The sequence below is a fragment of the Scyliorhinus torazame genome, chromosome 9 (genome assembly GCF_047496885.1).
Source record: "Scyliorhinus torazame isolate Kashiwa2021f chromosome 9, sScyTor2.1, whole genome shotgun sequence".
In the NCBI taxonomy this organism is placed as follows: Eukaryota; Metazoa; Chordata; class Chondrichthyes; order Carcharhiniformes; family Scyliorhinidae; genus Scyliorhinus; species Scyliorhinus torazame.
In genome coordinates, this window is record NC_092715.1 from 146082297 (window position 1) to 146102093 (window position 19797).

The following is a 19797-nucleotide window of genomic DNA, read 5'->3' on the forward strand; positions in this document are numbered from 1 at the left end:
TGCCCCCGGAGGATAGGGAGGTAGAGGTAGTTGTGGCAATGGATGCCGAGAAGGCTTTCGACCGGGTTGAGTGGGACTATCTATGGGAGGTGCTGGGAAGATTTGGGTTTGGGGAGGGCTTTATCGACTGGGTCAGACTGTTGTACCAGGCTCCGGAGGCAAGTGTGAGGATGAATAGGACAACATCTGACTATTTTAGGCCGTACCGTGGGACAAGGCAGAGTTGTCCCCTTTCCCCACTGCTGTTTGTGTTATCAATAGAGCCACTGGCAATTGCCCTGACTGCTTCTAGGGGTTGGAAGTAGCCGACGACCTGCACTTATAGATAATGGATCCAGTGGCTGGGATGGATGAAATCATGGGAATCCTGAAGGAATTCGGCCAGTTCTTGGGGTATAAACTGAACATGGCAAAGAGTGAGCTGTTTGTAGTCCAAGCGAGGGGCCAAGAGGGTAGGTTGAGGGGGCTGCCGTTCATGCTAGTAGGGGACAGCTTTAGATACTGAGGGATACAGGTGGCGTGGGACTGGGGACGTCTGCACAAGTTGAACTTATCTTGGTTGGTGGAGCAAATGAGGGCTGAGTTCCAGAGATGGGATGCGCTCCCACTGACACTAGCGGGGAGAGTGCAGACGGTTAAAATGACAATCCTCCTGAGATTCCTGTTCGTCTTCCAGTGCCTCCCCATTTTCATTCCGCGGTCTTTTTTCAAGAAGGTCAATAAAATGATTGTGGGATTTGTGTGGGCGGGGAAGTCCCCGCGGGTGCGGAGATTGATGCTTGAGAGGAATCGAGGGGAGGGGGTGCTGGCGCTGCCAAACTATAGTAACTACTACTGGGCGTCCAACATAGCTATGATAAGGAAGTGGATGGGGGATGCGGGGTCGGTTTTGGGGCGAATGGAGGCCGCTTCGTGCAGGGGCACCAGTTTGGCAGCCCTGGTCACGGCACCCCTGCCGCTCCTGCCGGCACGGTACTCCACCAGCCCTATAGTGGTGGCGACTTTGCGGATCTGGGGCCAATGGAGAAGGCACGTGGGCGGAGTGGGAGCATCGGTTTGGTCTCCAATTTGCGACAATCACCGGTTTGCCCCGGGAAATATGGACGGTGGGTTCCGAGCATGGCGGAGGGGCGGGATTGACAGGATGGGGGATTTGTTCCTGGAAGGGAGCTTCCCGAGCATGAGGGCGTTGGAGGAGAAATTTGGGCTGGCGAGAGGGAATGAGTTCAGGTACTTGCAGGTGTGGGACTTTCTACACAGACAGATTCCATCCTTCACACGCCTGCCACTTACGGGGATCCAGGATAGGGTAGTGTCCAGTGGATGGGTGGGGGTGGGGAGGGTCTCGGATATATAAAAAGAACTTATGGGAGCAGAGGAGACACAGACCGAGGAGCTGAAGCTTAAGTGGGAAGAGGAGCTCGGGAGTGAGATGGACGAGGGCTGATGGGCGGAGGCGTTGAGTCGGGTAAACGCAAAGGCAACTTGCGCCAGGCTCAACCTGATTCAATTCAAGGTTGTCCACCGGGTCCACATGACAGTGTTCGGGTGAGTAAATTTTTCGGATTGGAGGACAGGTGCACCAGATGTTCGGGAGGGCCGGCGAACCATGTCCACATGTTTTGGGCATGCCAAAAACTCAGGGGAAACTGGCAGGGGTTCGCGGATGTTATGTCCCGGGTACTGAAAACAGGGGTGGTGATGAGTCCAGAGGTGGCAATTTTTGTGGTTTCGGAGGATCCGGGAGTCCAGGAGGAGAGAGAGGCTGACATTTTGGCCTTTGTTTCCCTGGTAGCCCGGCGACAAATTCTGTTGGCATGGAGGGACTCAAAACCTCCGAAGTCGGAGGCCTGGCTATCGGATATGGCGAGCTTTCTCGGTCTGAAGAAAATTAAGTTCGCTTTGAGAGGGTCACTGTCAGGGTTCGCCCGGAGGTGGCAACCATTTATCGACTTCTTCACGGAAAATTAATCGTCAGCAGGGGGGGGCATGAGGGGGGGGTTATGGTAACGTAGATTAGGTGGGTAGTTAGGCTGGTCCTTGTGGGAGGGGAGCTGGTTTTCTTGCACTATAATGATTGTTGTTTGCACACTGTTTTATACTGTTGTTGTTTATTGTGCCAAAATGTCTTAATAAAATTGTTTATCAAAAAAAAAGGCTGAGTTGGACAATTTTTTAGTCAGTCAGTTAGTTGAACAGATTACAAGGGGGTAAAGGGTTATGGAGGCAGGCATGTTAGGCACAATCAGATCTGCCATGGTCTTACTGAATGGTGGAGTAGGCGCAATGGGATTAATGGCCTATTCCTCCTCCTATTTCTTGTGGTCCTTTGGTCTTATGATAAACGTTTTTCAGGGAACATACAGGATAATACAACTTGCTTCTAGATCACTTTCAACTTCATTCTTAGCTATTTAAACATATTAATTTTCTTGAAGAGAAAAGTAGAAAGTGAACAGTGAGTAATCTTACTTGGAGTATTGTTTTAGCTCCTCCGAAGTGTCATCCATCATGTTGCTCTGCTTAGCCTCATGAGCCATTGCCCTGTATAGTTTGCAGGCCACCACAGCCTTAGCCATGGCTTCTTCTCCATGCTGCCAGAAGAACATGGCCATCCTCTGTCGTTTCATCAACACAGCCCATACCAACAGGTCATTGTAAGGATAGATAAAACCTGCAGAATCATGCTCCACTGTATAACTGAAATCATCTTTTTGCTTCCTTTTTGACTTACACAGCGAAACCGATTTCTCCTGTGAAAAACATTACCATTTTAAGTAGATGGACACAAGCAAATAAATTGCACGCCAAGGGGAAGCTTTTACCAGTCACTTAGGATGGGTTAGGAGGTGAAGAGGCCTGGGAACAATAAGGGAACGCAGGAGGAGGCGAAGTGCCTGTTGTCTTCCTGCCATCGCTGACATTTTACCAGTGATGGGTGTGCCTTATGCGATCTGGGGAGACTGCCTGGTAGGCCCTGGTGCGGGCTCAGGAATTGGGCGGTCCTAATTGGGCGCTTTTGTGGCCCACAAAGGTGTTCCTCGGTGGCACCGGTCACCCGCAGAGCAATACCCTCCCCTGCACTCAGTAACCATCTCGCATTCCTCTTTGTTGCTGCCAATCTTCCTCCAGTGAACGCCAAACCCATTTCCAAAGGGCGGCATCTACAGAGGTTTTTCGCAGTTGGTGCAACCCAGCTGTGGCCACCTCTCCCCGTGATGATACGGGGACTGAAGATTTGCTGGCTCTCCAATTGGCTGGTAGCACATGGATACAGGCTCCCATCCTTTAAAGGGAGGGGAGCCTCACCAACAGCTCATTAGCTGCTGGCTGAGCAGCCAGGCGAGTTTCCTCTGACCCTGTTGTCCATTCTCAGGGCTTCCATCACCCTGACAAAACTCAGCCCTAGGTTTTCAGTTGATGAGTCATAGAACAAAATAAGAACTTACTTAATAAGTTTTTTCCTTGGATTTTGAATTCACTGTACTAATATATAACATTGCATCTGCATTGTATGTGCAATTCTCTAGAAATGTTAAACTTTTGTGGATATATTTAGAGTGAATTGAGTTACAATTTACACAGGAATTAATACTTAATTGAGTTTGTAAAATATTCAGGTAGCGGGAACTATACCTGCTAAATATTTCAATTTAGACATTAGGGCTTTGATCTTCTTGTCACCCGCAATGCTGGGCACATTGCCACTGCCGACGGAGATTTTGTCAACCCAATGCTATGCCCATTTCTTCTGGGATTTTCCAGTCTAGGCTGACACAGAAATAAGCAGTGGAGTGTCTCCCGCCTAAGCCCCGCAAGTGGAGAAATGTAGTGGGGGAAGGAGAGGACCCCCCCCCCCCCCCCTCTTTCAAGACACTAGCGGCCATAATCAGGTACATTTTCAAAGGTTTAGATCCTTTGATGAATGAATGTGGTTTGTAAATTGGTGAATGAATGGATGGGTAGGTGAACAAGGAGAGTAGTTAGGGTGGTCAGAGGGTAGTCAGGTCGGTTCAGGGACAGTCGGATGGTAGTTGGGGCAGTCTGATGGTGGACGGTAGATTGGATCTTTACAACCCCTGAATTTTTGCCTGGTTTGTATTTGAAACTTCCTTCAGGGTTTGTCAGTTACATTTCCCCAGTTCTCTCCCAAGCACTCAGATATACAATTATCCAACTAAGGCTCCATTCAGAACTTCCATGTCAAAATTACATGAATCTGAGGCACAAATATGCATGATTTCAAGAAATCAAAACGGAAACAATTGGACCATTTGTGACATTCTGTCCTTTTGTGTCTCTAACTTGTTTATTTTACTTAATTTAATAAAAATATTAGTAACACCAAGCGGTAGAATTCAATAATATATGTACTCTGCTTTATCGAGAAGCCTGGATTAAAATTGCACTTGGCAATTTTAGCTATTGTACCAAACTCACTGTAATAGCCCAAATTAATAATGAGCAATTCTGCCATTTAAAGTTTATTCAGTTTTACAAAGATCAATGCACCCATTGAAAATACAATTTTGATTTCAGTCAGAATCCTTTCCCAATTATTACTGAAGTCGTTATGAGATGGAATTTTATTTTGGCATATTGACAGACCCAGACCCATTGTTCCCATTTATCCATTATGTGCTTTGTATAAGTCTGACAATTTTAAGGCAATGAATTTGACAATCCAAACTATATATTAAAGGATTGGGGAAAATTTAGAATGATTCATATCTCTATCACCACCATGCTTCATGTAATATTGCAAAGTAAATTTAAAGTTAATATTAATATTTAATAAACTTAGAAGAAAAATGTACCTTGCGTTTGTATGGCTGAGCTGTTCTAATGAATTGAGAATGTAGCCTCTGTTCTTCAGTTTCCACACTGGGAGCTGGTTCTCTGTTCTGGTGCAAGGAATGGTTGCTCCAGCTCTGAGTGAAACTGGTGACCCCATGACGTTTAACTCGCTGTGAAAAGACATTTCTTTCTTAGCCATATATATAAGTAATATGTCTACAAGTACATCAGCAATATCCTTCAGAATCAAATTGTTTTGTCTATTATATTTATTTACAATTACAAAAAGAAAATATTGAAGCTTTATCTCCATGTGTAAATTGCTAACACTGATCTGTGTGCAATATTGTATAAACATGGGCTGTGTGAGTGTGTGTGGATGTCTGTGGATATATCAATGTATTTCACAGAAATAATTTCTAACCAACATTGAAGAAACATATTGAAGAATAGTGGGGCAATACCCTGACATGGCACAAGATGATAAGTGCAGTTAAACAGCACCTAGATGGGAACTTTACAACTTCAAACATATGGGGCAGAATTTTACCTCCTCCCACTGCAGCTTTGTAGGTGATTGGGGGGGGGGTGACTATAACATTTCTTGGACAGCCTTCTCACTGGGTTCACGCCTGGCCCAATCTCGCCGCATTATCATGCTTGGATGGGCGAAGCCAGCATGCTCTTGCATCAATTGAAGCCCTTAAGTAGCCAATTTTTGACCACGAAAGAGCTGTTTCCCAACCAGCCTTAATTTTCAGGCTGGCGAGAGGAGTTCAGCATCAGGGGGGAAGCCCAAAAATGAACCATGACTGGGGGAAGTCTGACTCCGGCGCAGACTTCCTTCCCATCTCCCTGCACTGGCCTCTCAATCAATACTCCCTCTGCCCTTTCCTTCACTTTTCTGTTCCCATCCCGAGACATGGACATTTAACTGGTGCTGAGCACCCAGGACTCAGGCTCTGGGAAGTGCATGCAGTTCCTCTTCTGTCCACTGGAGCTTCTGGTGCTGCAGGGACGAAAGAGCTGCCAGTCATTGGCCAGCAAGTCTCTGAGATGAGACTTCCTCCAGAGTGAGGGGTGGAGGTCACTGTTTAACAGTGAAATAGTCCCTTAAAGAGGCACTGTAACAAAAGACAAAATGTTCACGGGAAACATATTTAATTAAATAACAATATCATTGTGGTGGCTGATGATACACTCCAGCCCCTGTACTGGCCACTGGTCATGGAAGGTCTCAAGCATGCCAGTGGACACTGCATGCTCCCTCTCACGGGACACCTGGGCGCACACATAGCTGTGGAAAAGGGGCTGAACAACCCGCTCAACCGCCCACTGCCTGGACTTGTTAATGGCCACCTTTGCCAGGCCCAGGAGCAAGCTAAAAAGGAGACCCTCTCCCCCACTGTCCCTCCCCTCTCCCTCCCCATCTCGCAGCAGGTGGCCAACGATCAGGACCGTGGGCTCAAATGCAACCAAAGGTTGAGGAGCAGTTCCCGTAAATAGTGAAAAGGGGCTGCAACCTCTGATAATCTACATACATCTGGAACAGGGGCTTTCCAAAAGGCCACAGAAAATACAGGTAAGTCTGCGAGTCCATGAACTATCTTCTTCTATGCCAGTTCCCAATGGTAGAAGGCAGGACCCCCATGTAGAGAGGTCACTACTGAGGACCCCTGCCCCCACCAGACTACAGGATAGAATGCCACAGCATGTCCAGACATCGTTGAGGGCTAGGATGTGAAGGGCGTGCAGCAGCAGTAGCTCATACAGGAAACCCCACCATGTGGACAAATGGAACATCGAGTCTGCACCGACCCTCCGAAAGAGCACTCTACCTAGGTCCACTTCCCCATCCAATCCCCATAACCCCACGACCCCACCTAACCGTTGGACATTAAGGGGCAATTTAGCATTGCCAATCCACCTAACCTACACATCTTTGGACTGTGGAAGGAAACCGGAGCACCCAGAGGAAATCCATGCAGACACAGAGAGAACATGCAAACTCCACACAGTCACCGAAGGCCGGAATTGAACCTGGGTCTCTAGAACTGTTAGGCAGCACTGCTAACCACTGTGCCACCGTGCTGCCCATAATAATCAAATCCAAATTTCAAATGAATCAGTATTGCAAGATTCATCACTGAACTAAAAAGATATACATTCTCCTATTGTGCAATTAATGTAAATTAATTTCTACCATGCTACGTCTATAGAATATTGCAGCAATTATATTCAAATATGACTGGTATAATAAAACTTGAAGTTAGTCAGAACAAAGAAAAGTACACACAGGAACAGGCCCTTCGGCCCTCCAAGCCTGTGCCGACCATGCTTCCCATCTAAACTAAAATCTTCTACACTTCCTGGGTCCATATCCCTCCATTCCCAGCCTATTCATGTATTTGTCAAGATGTCCCTTAAACGTCACTATCGTCCCTGCTTCCACCACCTCCTCCGGCAGCGAGTTCCAGGCACCCACTACCATCTGTGTAAAATACTTGCCTCGCACATCTCCTCTAAACCTTGCCCCTCGCACCTTAAACTTATGCCTTCTAGTAATTGACCCGTCTACCCTGAGAAAAAGTCTTTGACTATCCACTCTGTCTATGTCCCTCATAATTTTGTAAACCTCTATCGGGTCGCCCCTCAACCTCCGTCGTTCCAGTGAGAACGAACCGAGTTTATTCAACCGCTCCTCATAGCTAATGTCCTCCATACCAGGCAACATCCTGGTAAATCTCTTCTGCAGCCTCTCTAAAGCCTCCACATCCTTCTGGTAGTGTAGTGACCAGAATTGAACACTATACTCCAAGAGTGGCCTAACTAAGGTTCTATACAGCTGCAACATGACTTGCCAATTCTTATACTCAATGCCCTGGCCAATGAAGGCAAGCATGCTGTATGCCTTCTTGACTACCTTCTCCAATTGTGTTGCCCCTTTCAGTGACCTGTGGACCTGTACACCTAGATCTCTCTGACTGTCAATACTCTTGACGGTTCTACCATTCACTGTATACTCCCTACCTGCATTAGACCTTCCAAAATGCATGACCTCACATTTGTCCGGATTAAACTCCACCTGGCATCTCTCCGCCCAAGTCCCCAAACGATCTAAATCCTGTTGTATCCTCAGACATTCATCGCTATCCGCAATTCCACCAACCTTTGTGTCATCTGCATACTTACTAATCAGACCAGTTACATTTTCCTCCAAATCATTTATATATACTACGAACAGCAAAGGTCCCAGCACTGATCCCTGCGGAACATCACTAGTCACAGCCCACCAATCAGAAAAGCACCCTTTCATTGCTACTCTCTGCCTTCTATGACCTAGCCAGTTCAGGATCCATCTTGCCAGCTCACCCCTGATCCCGTGTGACTTCACCTTTTGTACCAGTCTGCCATGAGGGACCTTGTCAAAGGCCTTACTGAAGTCCATATAGACAACATCCACTGCCCTACCTGCATCAATCATCTTTGTGACCTCTTCAAAAAACTTTATCAAGTTAGTGAGACACGACCTCCCCTTCACAAAACCATGCTGCCTTTCGCTAATATGTCCATTTGCTTCCAAATGGGAGTAGATCCTGTCTCGAAGAATTCTCTCCAGTAATTTCCCTAGCACTGACGTAAGGCTCACCGGCCTATAGTTCCTTGGTTCATCCTTGCTACCCTTCTTAAACAAAGGAACAACATTGGCTATTCTCCAGTCCGCCGGGACTATTCTCCAGTCCGCCGGGACATCAGCTGAAGACAGTGAGGATCCAAAGCTTTCTGTCAAGGCGTCAGCGATTTCCTCTCTAGCCTCCTTCAGTATTCTGGGGTAGATCCCATCAGGCCCTGGGGACTTATCTAACTTAATATTTTTCAAGACGCCCAACACCTCGTCTTTTTGGATCTCAATGTGACCCAGGCTACCTACACACCCTTCTCCAGACTCAACATCCACCAATTTGTTCTCTTTGGTGAATACTAATGCAAAGTATTAATTTAGTACCTCGCCCATTTCCTCTGGCTCCACACATAGATTCCCTTGCCTATCCTTCAGTGGGCCAACTCTTTCCCTACTACCCTCTTGCTATTTATGTACATATAAAAAGCCTTGGGATTTTCCTTAACCCTATTTGCCAATGACTTTTCATGACCTCTTTTAGCCCTCCTGACTCCTTGCTTAAGCTCCTTCCTACTTTCCTTATATTCCAAACAGGCTTCGCCTGTTCCCAGCCTTCTAGCCCTGACAAATGCCTCCTTTTTCTTTTTGACGAGGCCTACAATATCTCTTGTTATCCAAAGGTCCTGAAATTTGCCGTATTTATCCTTCTTCCGCACAGGAACATGCCGGTCCTGAATTCCTGTCAACTGGCATTTGAAAGCCTCCCCCATGTCAGGTGTTGATTTACCCTCAAACATCCACCCCAATCTAGGTTCTTCAGTTCCCGCCTAATATTGTTATAATTAGCCTTCCCCCAATTTAGCACATTCACCCTAGGACCACTCTTATCCTTGTCCACCAGCACTTTAAAACTACTGAATTGTGGTCACTGTTCCCGAAATGCTCCCCTACTGAAAATTCTACCACCTGGCCTGGCTCATTCCCCAACACCAGGTCCAGTACAGCCCCTTCCCTAGTTGGACTATCTACATATTGTTTTAAGAAGCCCACCTGGATGCTGCTTACGAACTCTGCCCCATCCAAGCCCCTAGCACTAAGTGAGTCCCAGTCAACATTGGGGAAGTTGAAGTCTCCCTTCACAGCAACCCTGTTGTTTTTACTCATTTCCAAAATCTGTCTACCTATCTGCTCCTCTATTTCCCACTGGCTGTTGGGAGGCCTGGAGTAAACCCCCCCAACATTGTGACTGCACCCTTCTTATTCCTGATCTCTACCCATATAGCCTCGCTGTCCTCTGAGTTGTCCTCCCATAGTACAGCTGTGATATTCTCCCTAACCAGTAGCGCAACTCCGCCGCTCCTTTTACATCCCCCTCTATCCCGCATGAAACATCTAAATCCTGGAACGTTTAGCTGCCAATCCTGTCCTTCCCTCAACCAGGTCTCTGTAACGGCAACAACATCATAGTTCCAAGTACGAATCCAAGCTCTAAGTTCATCTGCCTTACCCGTAATACTTCTTGCATTAAAACATATGCACTTCAGGCCACCAGAATTGCTGTTTTCAGCAACATCTCCCTGTCTGCTCTTCCTCAGAGCCATACTGGCCCTATTACCTCGTTTTCCCTCAATGCTTTCACCTTCTGACCTATTGCTCCGGTACCCACCCCCCTGCCATACTAGTTTAAACCATCCCGTGTGACACGAGCAAACCTTATATGCCTCAACGTGCTTCAGAGAAGGAGTTAACCTTGAAGTACAGTGACTGTTGTGTAGGGAAACACAGCAATATTCTGTACCAACAATGTCCACAAATGGCAATGGATGAGAAGCTTGTCATTTGGTTTTATTTCAGGTGCTGATTGAGGAAGACATATTTGTCAGGAAATCATAAGAACTGCTCTAATTTAAACTCCCATTTGCAGACTAATCGCTATCGCCAGTAGAGAATCAGGGCCGATTCCCACTGGCATTAGGAGCGAAGCTGACGTGCCATTCAATGGCACACAGAATTTTTTTTAAACAAGGATCAGGGTTTGTGCTAGGCCCAAGAGATGCAGAGCCTATTCTCGCTGGCACAAGATGATAAGTGCAGTTAAACAGCACCTAGATGGGAACTTTACAACTTCAAACATATGGGGCAGAATTTTACCTCCTCCCACTGCAGCTTTGTAGGTGATTGGGGGGGGGGGTGACTATAACATTTCTTGGACAGCCTTCTCACTGGGTTCACGCCTGGCCCAATCTCGCCGCATTATCATGCTTGGATGGGCGAAGCCAGCATGCTCTTGCATCAATTGAAGCCCTTAAGTAGCCAATTTTTGACCACGAAAGAGCTGTTTCCCAACCAGCCTTAATTTTCAGGCTGGCGAGAGGAGTTCAGCATCAGGGGGGAAGCCCAAAAATGAACCATGACTGGGGGAAGTCTGACTCCGGCGCAGACTTCCTTCCCATCTCCCTGCACTGGCCTCTCAATCAATACTCCCTCTGCCCTTTCCTTCACTTTTCTGTTCCCATCCCGAGACATGGACATTTAACTGGTGCTGAGCACCCAGGACTCAGGCTCTGGGAAGTGCATGCAGTTCCTCTTCTGTCCACTGGAGCTTCTGGTGCTGCAGGGACGAAAGAGCTGCCAGTCATTGGCCAGCAAGTCTCTGAGATGAGACTTCCTCCAGAGTGAGGGGTGGAGGTCACTGTTTAACAGTGAAATAGTCCCTTAAAGAGGCACTGTAACAAAAGACAAAATGTTCACGGGAAACATATTTAATTAAATAACAATATCATTGTGGTGGCTGATGATACACTCCAGCCCCTGTACTGGCCACTGGTCATGGAAGGTCTCAAGCATGCCAGTGGACACTGCATGCTCCCTCTCACGGGACACCTGGGCGCACACATAGCTGTGGAAAAGGGGCTGAACAACCCGCTCAACCGCCCACTGCCTGGACTTGTTAATGGCCACCTTTGCCAGGCCCAGGAGCAAGCTAAAAAGGAGACCCTCTCCCCCACTGTCCCTCCCCTCTCCCTCCCCATCTCGCAGCAGGTGGCCAACGATCAGGACCGTGGGCTCAAATGCAACCAAAGGTTGAGGAGCAGTTCCCGTAAATAGTGAAAAGGGGCTGCAACCTCTGATAATCTACATACATCTGGAACAGGGGCTTTCCAAAAGGCCACAGAAAATACAGGTAAGTCTGCGAGTCCATGAACTATCTTCTTCTATGCCAGTTCCCAATGGTAGAAGGCAGGACCCCCATGTAGAGAGGTCACTACTGAGGACCCCTGCCCCCACCAGACTACAGGATAGAATGCCACAGCATGTCCAGACATCGTTGAGGGCTAGGATGTGAAGGGCGTGCAGCAGCAGTAGCTCATACAGGAAACCCCACCATGTGGACAAATGGAACATCGAGTCTGCACCGACCCTCCGAAAGAGCACTCTACCTAGGTCCACTTCCCCATCCAATCCCCATAACCCCACGACCCCACCTAACCGTTGGACATTAAGGGGCAATTTAGCATTGCCAATCCACCTAACCTACACATCTTTGGACTGTGGAAGGAAACCGGAGCACCCAGAGGAAATCCATGCAGACACAGAGAGAACATGCAAACTCCACACAGTCACCGAAGGCCGGAATTGAACCTGGGTCTCTAGAACTGTTAGGCAGCACTGCTAACCACTGTGCCACCGTGCTGCCCATAATAATCAAATCCAAATTTCAAATGAATCAGTATTGCAAGATTCATCACTGAACTAAAAAGATATACATTCTCCTATTGTGCAATTAATGTAAATTAATTTCTACCATGCTACGTCTATAGAATATTGCAGCAATTATATTCAAATATGACTGGTATAATAAAACTTGAAGTTAGTCAGAACAAAGAAAAGTACACACAGGAACAGGCCCTTCGGCCCTCCAAGCCTGTGCCGACCATGCTTCCCATCTAAACTAAAATCTTCTACACTTCCTGGGTCCATATCCCTCCATTCCCAGCCTATTCATGTATTTGTCAAGATGTCCCTTAAACGTCACTATCGTCCCTGCTTCCACCACCTCCTCCGGCAGCGAGTTCCAGGCACCCACTACCATCTGTGTAAAATACTTGCCTCGCACATCTCCTCTAAACCTTGCCCCTCGCACCTTAAACTTATGCCTTCTAGTAATTGACCCGTCTACCCTGAGAAAAAGTCTTTGACTATCCACTCTGTCTATGTCCCTCATAATTTTGTAAACCTCTATCGGGTCGCCCCTCAACCTCCGTCGTTCCAGTGAGAACGAACCGAGTTTATTCAACCGCTCCTCATAGCTAATGTCCTCCATACCAGGCAACATCCTGGTAAATCTCTTCTGCAGCCTCTCTAAAGCCTCCACATCCTTCTGGTAGTGTAGTGACCAGAATTGAACACTATACTCCAAGAGTGGCCTAACTAAGGTTCTATACAGCTGCAACATGACTTGCCAATTCTTATACTCAATGCCCTGGCCAATGAAGGCAAGCATGCTGTATGCCTTCTTGACTACCTTCTCCAATTGTGTTGCCCCTTTCAGTGACCTGTGGACCTGTACACCTAGATCTCTCTGACTGTCAATACTCTTGACGGTTCTACCATTCACTGTATACTCCCTACCTGCATTAGACCTTCCAAAATGCATGACCTCACATTTGTCCGGATTAAACTCCACCTGGCATCTCTCCGCCCAAGTCCCCAAACGATCTAAATCCTGTTGTATCCTCAGACATTCATCGCTATCCGCAATTCCACCAACCTTTGTGTCATCTGCATACTTACTAATCAGACCAGTTACATTTTCCTCCAAATCATTTATATATACTACGAACAGCAAAGGTCCCAGCACTGATCCCTGCGGAACATCACTAGTCACAGCCCACCAATCAGAAAAGCACCCTTTCATTGCTACTCTCTGCCTTCTATGACCTAGCCAGTTCAGGATCCATCTTGCCAGCTCACCCCTGATCCCGTGTGACTTCACCTTTTGTACCAGTCTGCCATGAGGGACCTTGTCAAAGGCCTTACTGAAGTCCATATAGACAACATCCACTGCCCTACCTGCATCAATCATCTTTGTGACCTCTTCAAAAAACTTTATCAAGTTAGTGAGACACGACCTCCCCTTCACAAAACCATGCTGCCTTTCGCTAATATGTCCATTTGCTTCCAAATGGGAGTAGATCCTGTCTCGAAGAATTCTCTCCAGTAATTTCCCTAGCACTGACGTAAGGCTCACCGGCCTATAGTTCCTTGGTTCATCCTTGCTACCCTTCTTAAACAAAGGAACAACATTGGCTATTCTCCAGTCCGCCGGGACTATTCTCCAGTCCGCCGGGACATCAGCTGAAGACAGTGAGGATCCAAAGCTTTCTGTCAAGGCGTCAGCGATTTCCTCTCTAGCCTCCTTCAGTATTCTGGGGTAGATCCCATCAGGCCCTGGGGACTTATCTAACTTAATATTTTTCAAGACGCCCAACACCTCGTCTTTTTGGATCTCAATGTGACCCAGGCTACCTACACACCCTTCTCCAGACTCAACATCCACCAATTTGTTCTCTTTGGTGAATACTAATGCAAAGTATTAATTTAGTACCTCGCCCATTTCCTCTGGCTCCACACATAGATTCCCTTGCCTATCCTTCAGTGGGCCAACTCTTTCCCTACTACCCTCTTGCTATTTATGTACATATAAAAAGCCTTGGGATTTTCCTTAACCCTATTTGCCAATGACTTTTCATGACCTCTTTTAGCCCTCCTGACTCCTTGCTTAAGCTCCTTCCTACTTTCCTTATATTCCAAACAGGCTTCGCCTGTTCCCAGCCTTCTAGCCCTGACAAATGCCTCCTTTTTCTTTTTGACGAGGCCTACAATATCTCTTGTTATCCAAAGGTCCTGAAATTTGCCGTATTTATCCTTCTTCCGCACAGGAACATGCCGGTCCTGAATTCCTGTCAACTGGCATTTGAAAGCCTCCCCCATGTCAGGTGTTGATTTACCCTCAAACATCCACCCCAATCTAGGTTCTTCAGTTCCCGCCTAATATTGTTATAATTAGCCTTCCCCCAATTTAGCACATTCACCCTAGGACCACTCTTATCCTTGTCCACCAGCACTTTAAAACTACTGAATTGTGGTCACTGTTCCCGAAATGCTCCCCTACTGAAAATTCTACCACCTGGCCTGGCTCATTCCCCAACACCAGGTCCAGTACAGCCCCTTCCCTAGTTGGACTATCTACATATTGTTTTAAGAAGCCCACCTGGATGCTGCTTACGAACTCTGCCCCATCCAAGCCCCTAGCACTAAGTGAGTCCCAGTCAACATTGGGGAAGTTGAAGTCTCCCTTCACAGCAACCCTGTTGTTTTTACTCATTTCCAAAATCTGTCTACCTATCTGCTCCTCTATTTCCCACTGGCTGTTGGGAGGCCTGGAGTAAACCCCCCCAACATTGTGACTGCACCCTTCTTATTCCTGATCTCTACCCATATAGCCTCGCTGTCCTCTGAGTTGTCCTCCCATAGTACAGCTGTGATATTCTCCCTAACCAGTAGCGCAACTCCGCCGCTCCTTTTACATCCCCCTCTATCCCGCATGAAACATCTAAATCCTGGAACGTTTAGCTGCCAATCCTGTCCTTCCCTCAACCAGGTCTCTGTAACGGCAACAACATCATAGTTCCAAGTACGAATCCAAGCTCTAAGTTCATCTGCCTTACCCGTAATACTTCTTGCATTAAAACATATGCACTTCAGGCCACCAGAATTGCTGTTTTCAGCAACATCTCCCTGTCTGCTCTTCCTCAGAGCCATACTGGCCCTATTACCTCGTTTTCCCTCAATGCTTTCACCTTCTGACCTATTGCTCCGGTACCCACCCCCCTGCCATACTAGTTTAAACCATCCCGTGTGACACGAGCAAACCTTATATGCCTCAACGTGCTTCAGAGAAGGAGTTAACCTTGAAGTACAGTGACTGTTGTGTAGGGAAACACAGCAATATTCTGTACCAACAATGTCCACAAATGGCAATGGATGAGAAGCTTGTCATTTGGTTTTATTTCAGGTGCTGATTGAGGAAGACATATTTGTCAGGAAATCATAAGAACTGCTCTAATTTAAACTCCCATTTGCAGACTAATCGCTATCGCCAGTAGAGAATCAGGGCCGATTCCCACTGGCATTAGGAGCGAAGCTGACGTGCCATTCAATGGCACACAGAATTTTTTTTAAACAAGGATCAGGGTTTGTGCTAGGCCCAAGAGATGCAGAGCCTATTCTCGCTGGCAGGTCCCACACCTCAGAGCTAGAGGCAAGTGTAGGAAGGATACTCAACCCCTTTCTCCCCCTTGGAGTACAAGCCACCAGGTCCACCTTTCACAAGACTTGTACCAATTCACGCCAGCGAGACTCCTGACTGGGGGAGCTGAAGCATGCGGGAAGCAGGTGACTAAGTCTGGGCGGGGACCACGTTGGGGCCAGCAGGAACTGCGTCGGGGCTGGCAGGGCCAAAAGACTGGCAACAGGTTTGACGCCTGGTGTGAAACCCGATTTTTGTCTTCTGCCCAATTCACTGGGCCATTGCGATTCCTCCTGTTGGCCAACGGCAGGTCAAGTCTGTTTAACAACTCATCAGAAGCACTGTCACTGTTGTAAATGAGGTAATTTCTCACAACTGCACTGGAGTGTCAGCTGAGCTCATACATTTAAATTTGGTTGTGTGGCTCCCCTTCATAGCCTTTTGAGCCAGACGCAAAGGTATCAAGCTGGGACAAGCCGACACACTTAGACTGTCATTTATTGCAAATGTGAGAATTATCTACACCCAAGCAATCACATCTCCCACCCTCAAAAAATGGGAGGAAATGGTTAATTCAATTGTCAATAAATTATGGGTTCAGAAATTATCTTAATAACAACAGCTTAGTCTGCTTTTTCCTATTGCAGAACTGAGAGACCCAGTTATCAAAAGGAATTGTTTAAGATAACATTAACTTAATAGCAATCAATGATCCAATCTGATTTCACCAATATAGCAACGGAACCATCCCCATGAGACACGAGAGTAACGGACCCGCTCCTTACCTTGTGCTGTCTATAGAGGCTGTTATACAGGATTCTGAAGGATTTCTGTGTGTAGATGCTTCTGTATGCACCTCCTACCAGGTATTCCATCACCAATCCAATGTCAATCAAAGTAACCTTGTAGCCGGGAGGAAGGTTACTCTAGAAACAGAAGCTTGCATCAGAATTTTCAGTAAACTATGTACGATTTCATTTCTGCTACAAAATTCTCCTCCATCCTGTCATTCACTATTGATGTGATTTATTTCAGTTTAATCTTTACAGATGACTATTGAAGCGGAGATTGCATATCAGGGCAGAAAATGTACAACCATACCTGCAAATTCAGTGGAATGAAACAGCCACAAACACTATCACAGCCACATACATCAAGCCCAGGCATCAGAGTAAAGTTTCCTGGACAACCTTTTGGGGGTAGAGCTTACACCCACCCATAAAAAGCCCATTCTGTTAAAGCAAATCAGGGCCATGCATGGAGACTCCTTAAATTGGGAGTCCCCAGCCAATAGTCGAGGCCTGACACTGGATTACTGCAGCAGGTCATATGGATTTGTCGATTCTATTCCCTTTAAGTTTCTCAAAACTTTTTCTCTGCTCATATGTTATATTACGTTCCTCATTCTTACTCGTCCCTGCATTACTCTTTATTTCTGGTATGTTGTTTGTGTCTTCTATTATGAAGATACAAAACATCTGCCATTTCTTTGTTCCCCGTGATAACTTCTCCTGTCACTGCCTTTAAGGGACCAGTGTTTACTTTGTTTACTCATTTTTTATATTTTAAAAGCTGTTTTTTACATTCCTAGCTAGTTTCCTCCCACATTCTACTTTTCCCTTTTTCATCAACTTTTAGGTCATCTGTGTCTGTTTTATACAACACTCCCATTACGAGCATTCTTTGCAACATTATAAACCTCTTCTTTAAATCTAATACTATCATTAACTTCCTTAAAAAGCCGAGAATGGATCTTTCTTACTGAGTTTTTGTTTTTTAATGGAATGTATTTCTGTTGAACATTTTGAATTGTTTCTTTAAATGTTTCCCACTGTTCATTTATCGCCATCCTTTTTAGTCGATTTAAACAATCTTTGCCAGCTCCCCCTCATACTCTCGCAGAGGATGGTGAACTTGTGGCATCTGAGTCATTAAATGGTTTCAAGAAAGAAAGAAATATATTTTTGATTTAAAAAACATGTTAAAGGAATATGGGCAACAGGTGGGGCGGTGGATTTGAGACCAGGAAGAGATCAGCCATGATCTGATTGAATGGCGGAGCAGTCTCGAAGAGCTGAATTGCCTACTTCTGCCCTTAATTCCTATGTTGCTTAATTGGAATTAGTGGCAGGTGTGGATAGTAAGTTAAAGTTTTTCCTTTTATTTAATAACTGTTTAACTGTTAATTGTAAAGCTATTTCTTTGATATTAATGTGGTTAATTCTGTGTTTAAAATAAAGTTTGTTTCAACATAAAAGATACCAATTGGTCAGAGTTATCACTCCTGGGATCAAATATGCGTTCCTCACAATGATACAAATTAAAAAATTGTTTGGGATTCTCTTCCGGTACCCCAACAAAAGTTGGAGTCTGGTCCGTTATCCTAATAAAAACTCCAATGGAAAAGTAGTACAGGTACTGTTTCAAAACTGGGAACCTCAAGACTGAGTCCACGCGCATTTCAGATCCTGCTAGTTTTTAAGGTCAGGCAATTAGGGCCGGTTCAGATCCACACCATCAAATCGAGCCAGATCAGCTGGGTGTACGTGGAGTGTAGGAAAATGCGGTGCATGAATCAAAGAACAAAGAACAAAGTAAAGTACAGCACAAGAACAGGCCCTTCGGCCCTCCAAGGCTGCGCCGACCATGCTGCCCGTCTAAACTAAAATCTACTATACTTCCGGGGTCCGTATCCCTCTATTCCCATCCTATTCATGTATTTGTCAAGATGTCCCTTAAACGTCACTATCGTCCCTGCTTCCACCACCTCCTCCGGCAGCGAGTTCCAGGCACCCACTACCCTCTGTGTAAAAAACTTGCCTCGCACATCTTCTCTAAGCCTTGTCCCTCGCATCTTAAACTTATGCCCCCCAGTAATTGACCCATCTACCCTGGGAAAAAGTCTCTGACTATCCACTCTGTTTATGCCCCTCAGAATTTTGTAGACCTCTATCAGGTCGCCCCTCAACCTCCGTCGTTCCAGTGAGAACGAACCGAGTTTATTCAACCGCTCCTCATAGCTAATGTCCTCTATATCAGGCAACATCCTGGTAAATCTCTTCTGCATCCTCTCTAAAGCCTCCACATCCTTCTGGTAGTGTGGCGACCAGAATTGAACACTATACTCCAAGTGTGGCCTAACTAAAGTTCTATACAGCTGCAACATGACTTGCCAATTCTTATACTCAATGCCCCGGCCAATGAAGGCAAGCATGCCGTATGCCTTCTTGACTACCTTCTCCACCTGTGTTGCCCCTTTCAGTGACCTGTGGACCTGTACACCTAGATCTCTCTGACTGTCGATACTCTTGAGGGTTCTACCATTCACTGTATATTCCCTATGTATTAGACCTTCCAAAAGTCATCACCCCACATTTGTCCGAATTAAACTCCATCTGCCATCTCGCCGCCAAGTCTCCAATCGATCTAAATCCTGCTGTATCCTCTGACAGTTCTCATCACTATCCGCAATTCCACCAACCTTTGTGTCGTCCGCAAACTTACAAATCAGACCAGTTACATTTTCCTCCAAATCATTTATATATACTATGAACAGCAAAGGTCCCAGCACTGGTCCATGCGGAACACCACTAGTCACAGCCCTCCAATCAGAAAAGCACCCTTCCATTGCTACTCTCTGCCTTCTATGACCTAGCCAGTTCAGGATCCATCTTGCCAGCTCACCCCTGATCCCGTGTGACTTCACCTTTTGTACCAGTCTGCCATGAGGAACCTTGTCAAAGGCCTTACTGAAGTCCATATAGACAACATCCACTGCCCTACCTGCATCAATCCAATAACTAATCCGGCGCACCACTGCGCTGATGCAGCACTTAGCCAAACAAGTTGGTAAATTATTTTACTAATTTAGTAAGAATTAAAACTCATGCATGGCAGCTTCTAAAAATGTTCAGTTTTCAGACATCCCTGCTTTTCGGATAGCCAAATTTGATACACTGTACTTGCACAACTGTAGCTAACTGTAGATAGTTTTAGGTTACAGGAGGAGGTTTATAATGTAGCCCAAAAAAGTAGTAATCCTGAGGGTGAGCGTTTTAAAATTCAG

The 19797-nt window shown here is 46.2% G+C and overlaps 1 protein-coding gene across 3 annotated transcripts in view; it reads right to left on the minus strand.

Moving 5' to 3' along the window:
- Window positions 1-19797, minus strand: part of LOC140429507 (transient receptor potential cation channel subfamily M member 6-like) — a 426501-nt gene that overhangs the window by 191414 nt on the left and 215290 nt on the right. For all 3 annotated transcript variants that reach the window (XM_072516596.1, XM_072516595.1, XM_072516594.1), the window contains exons 14-16: window positions 16517-16657; window positions 4818-4967; window positions 2473-2753 (exon numbers count right to left, since the gene is read on the minus strand). In XM_072516596.1, the coding sequence (XP_072372697.1) occupies window positions 2473-2753; window positions 4818-4967; window positions 16517-16657 (572 nt within the window). The remainder of the gene's footprint in view (window positions 1-2472; window positions 2754-4817; window positions 4968-16516; window positions 16658-19797) is intronic.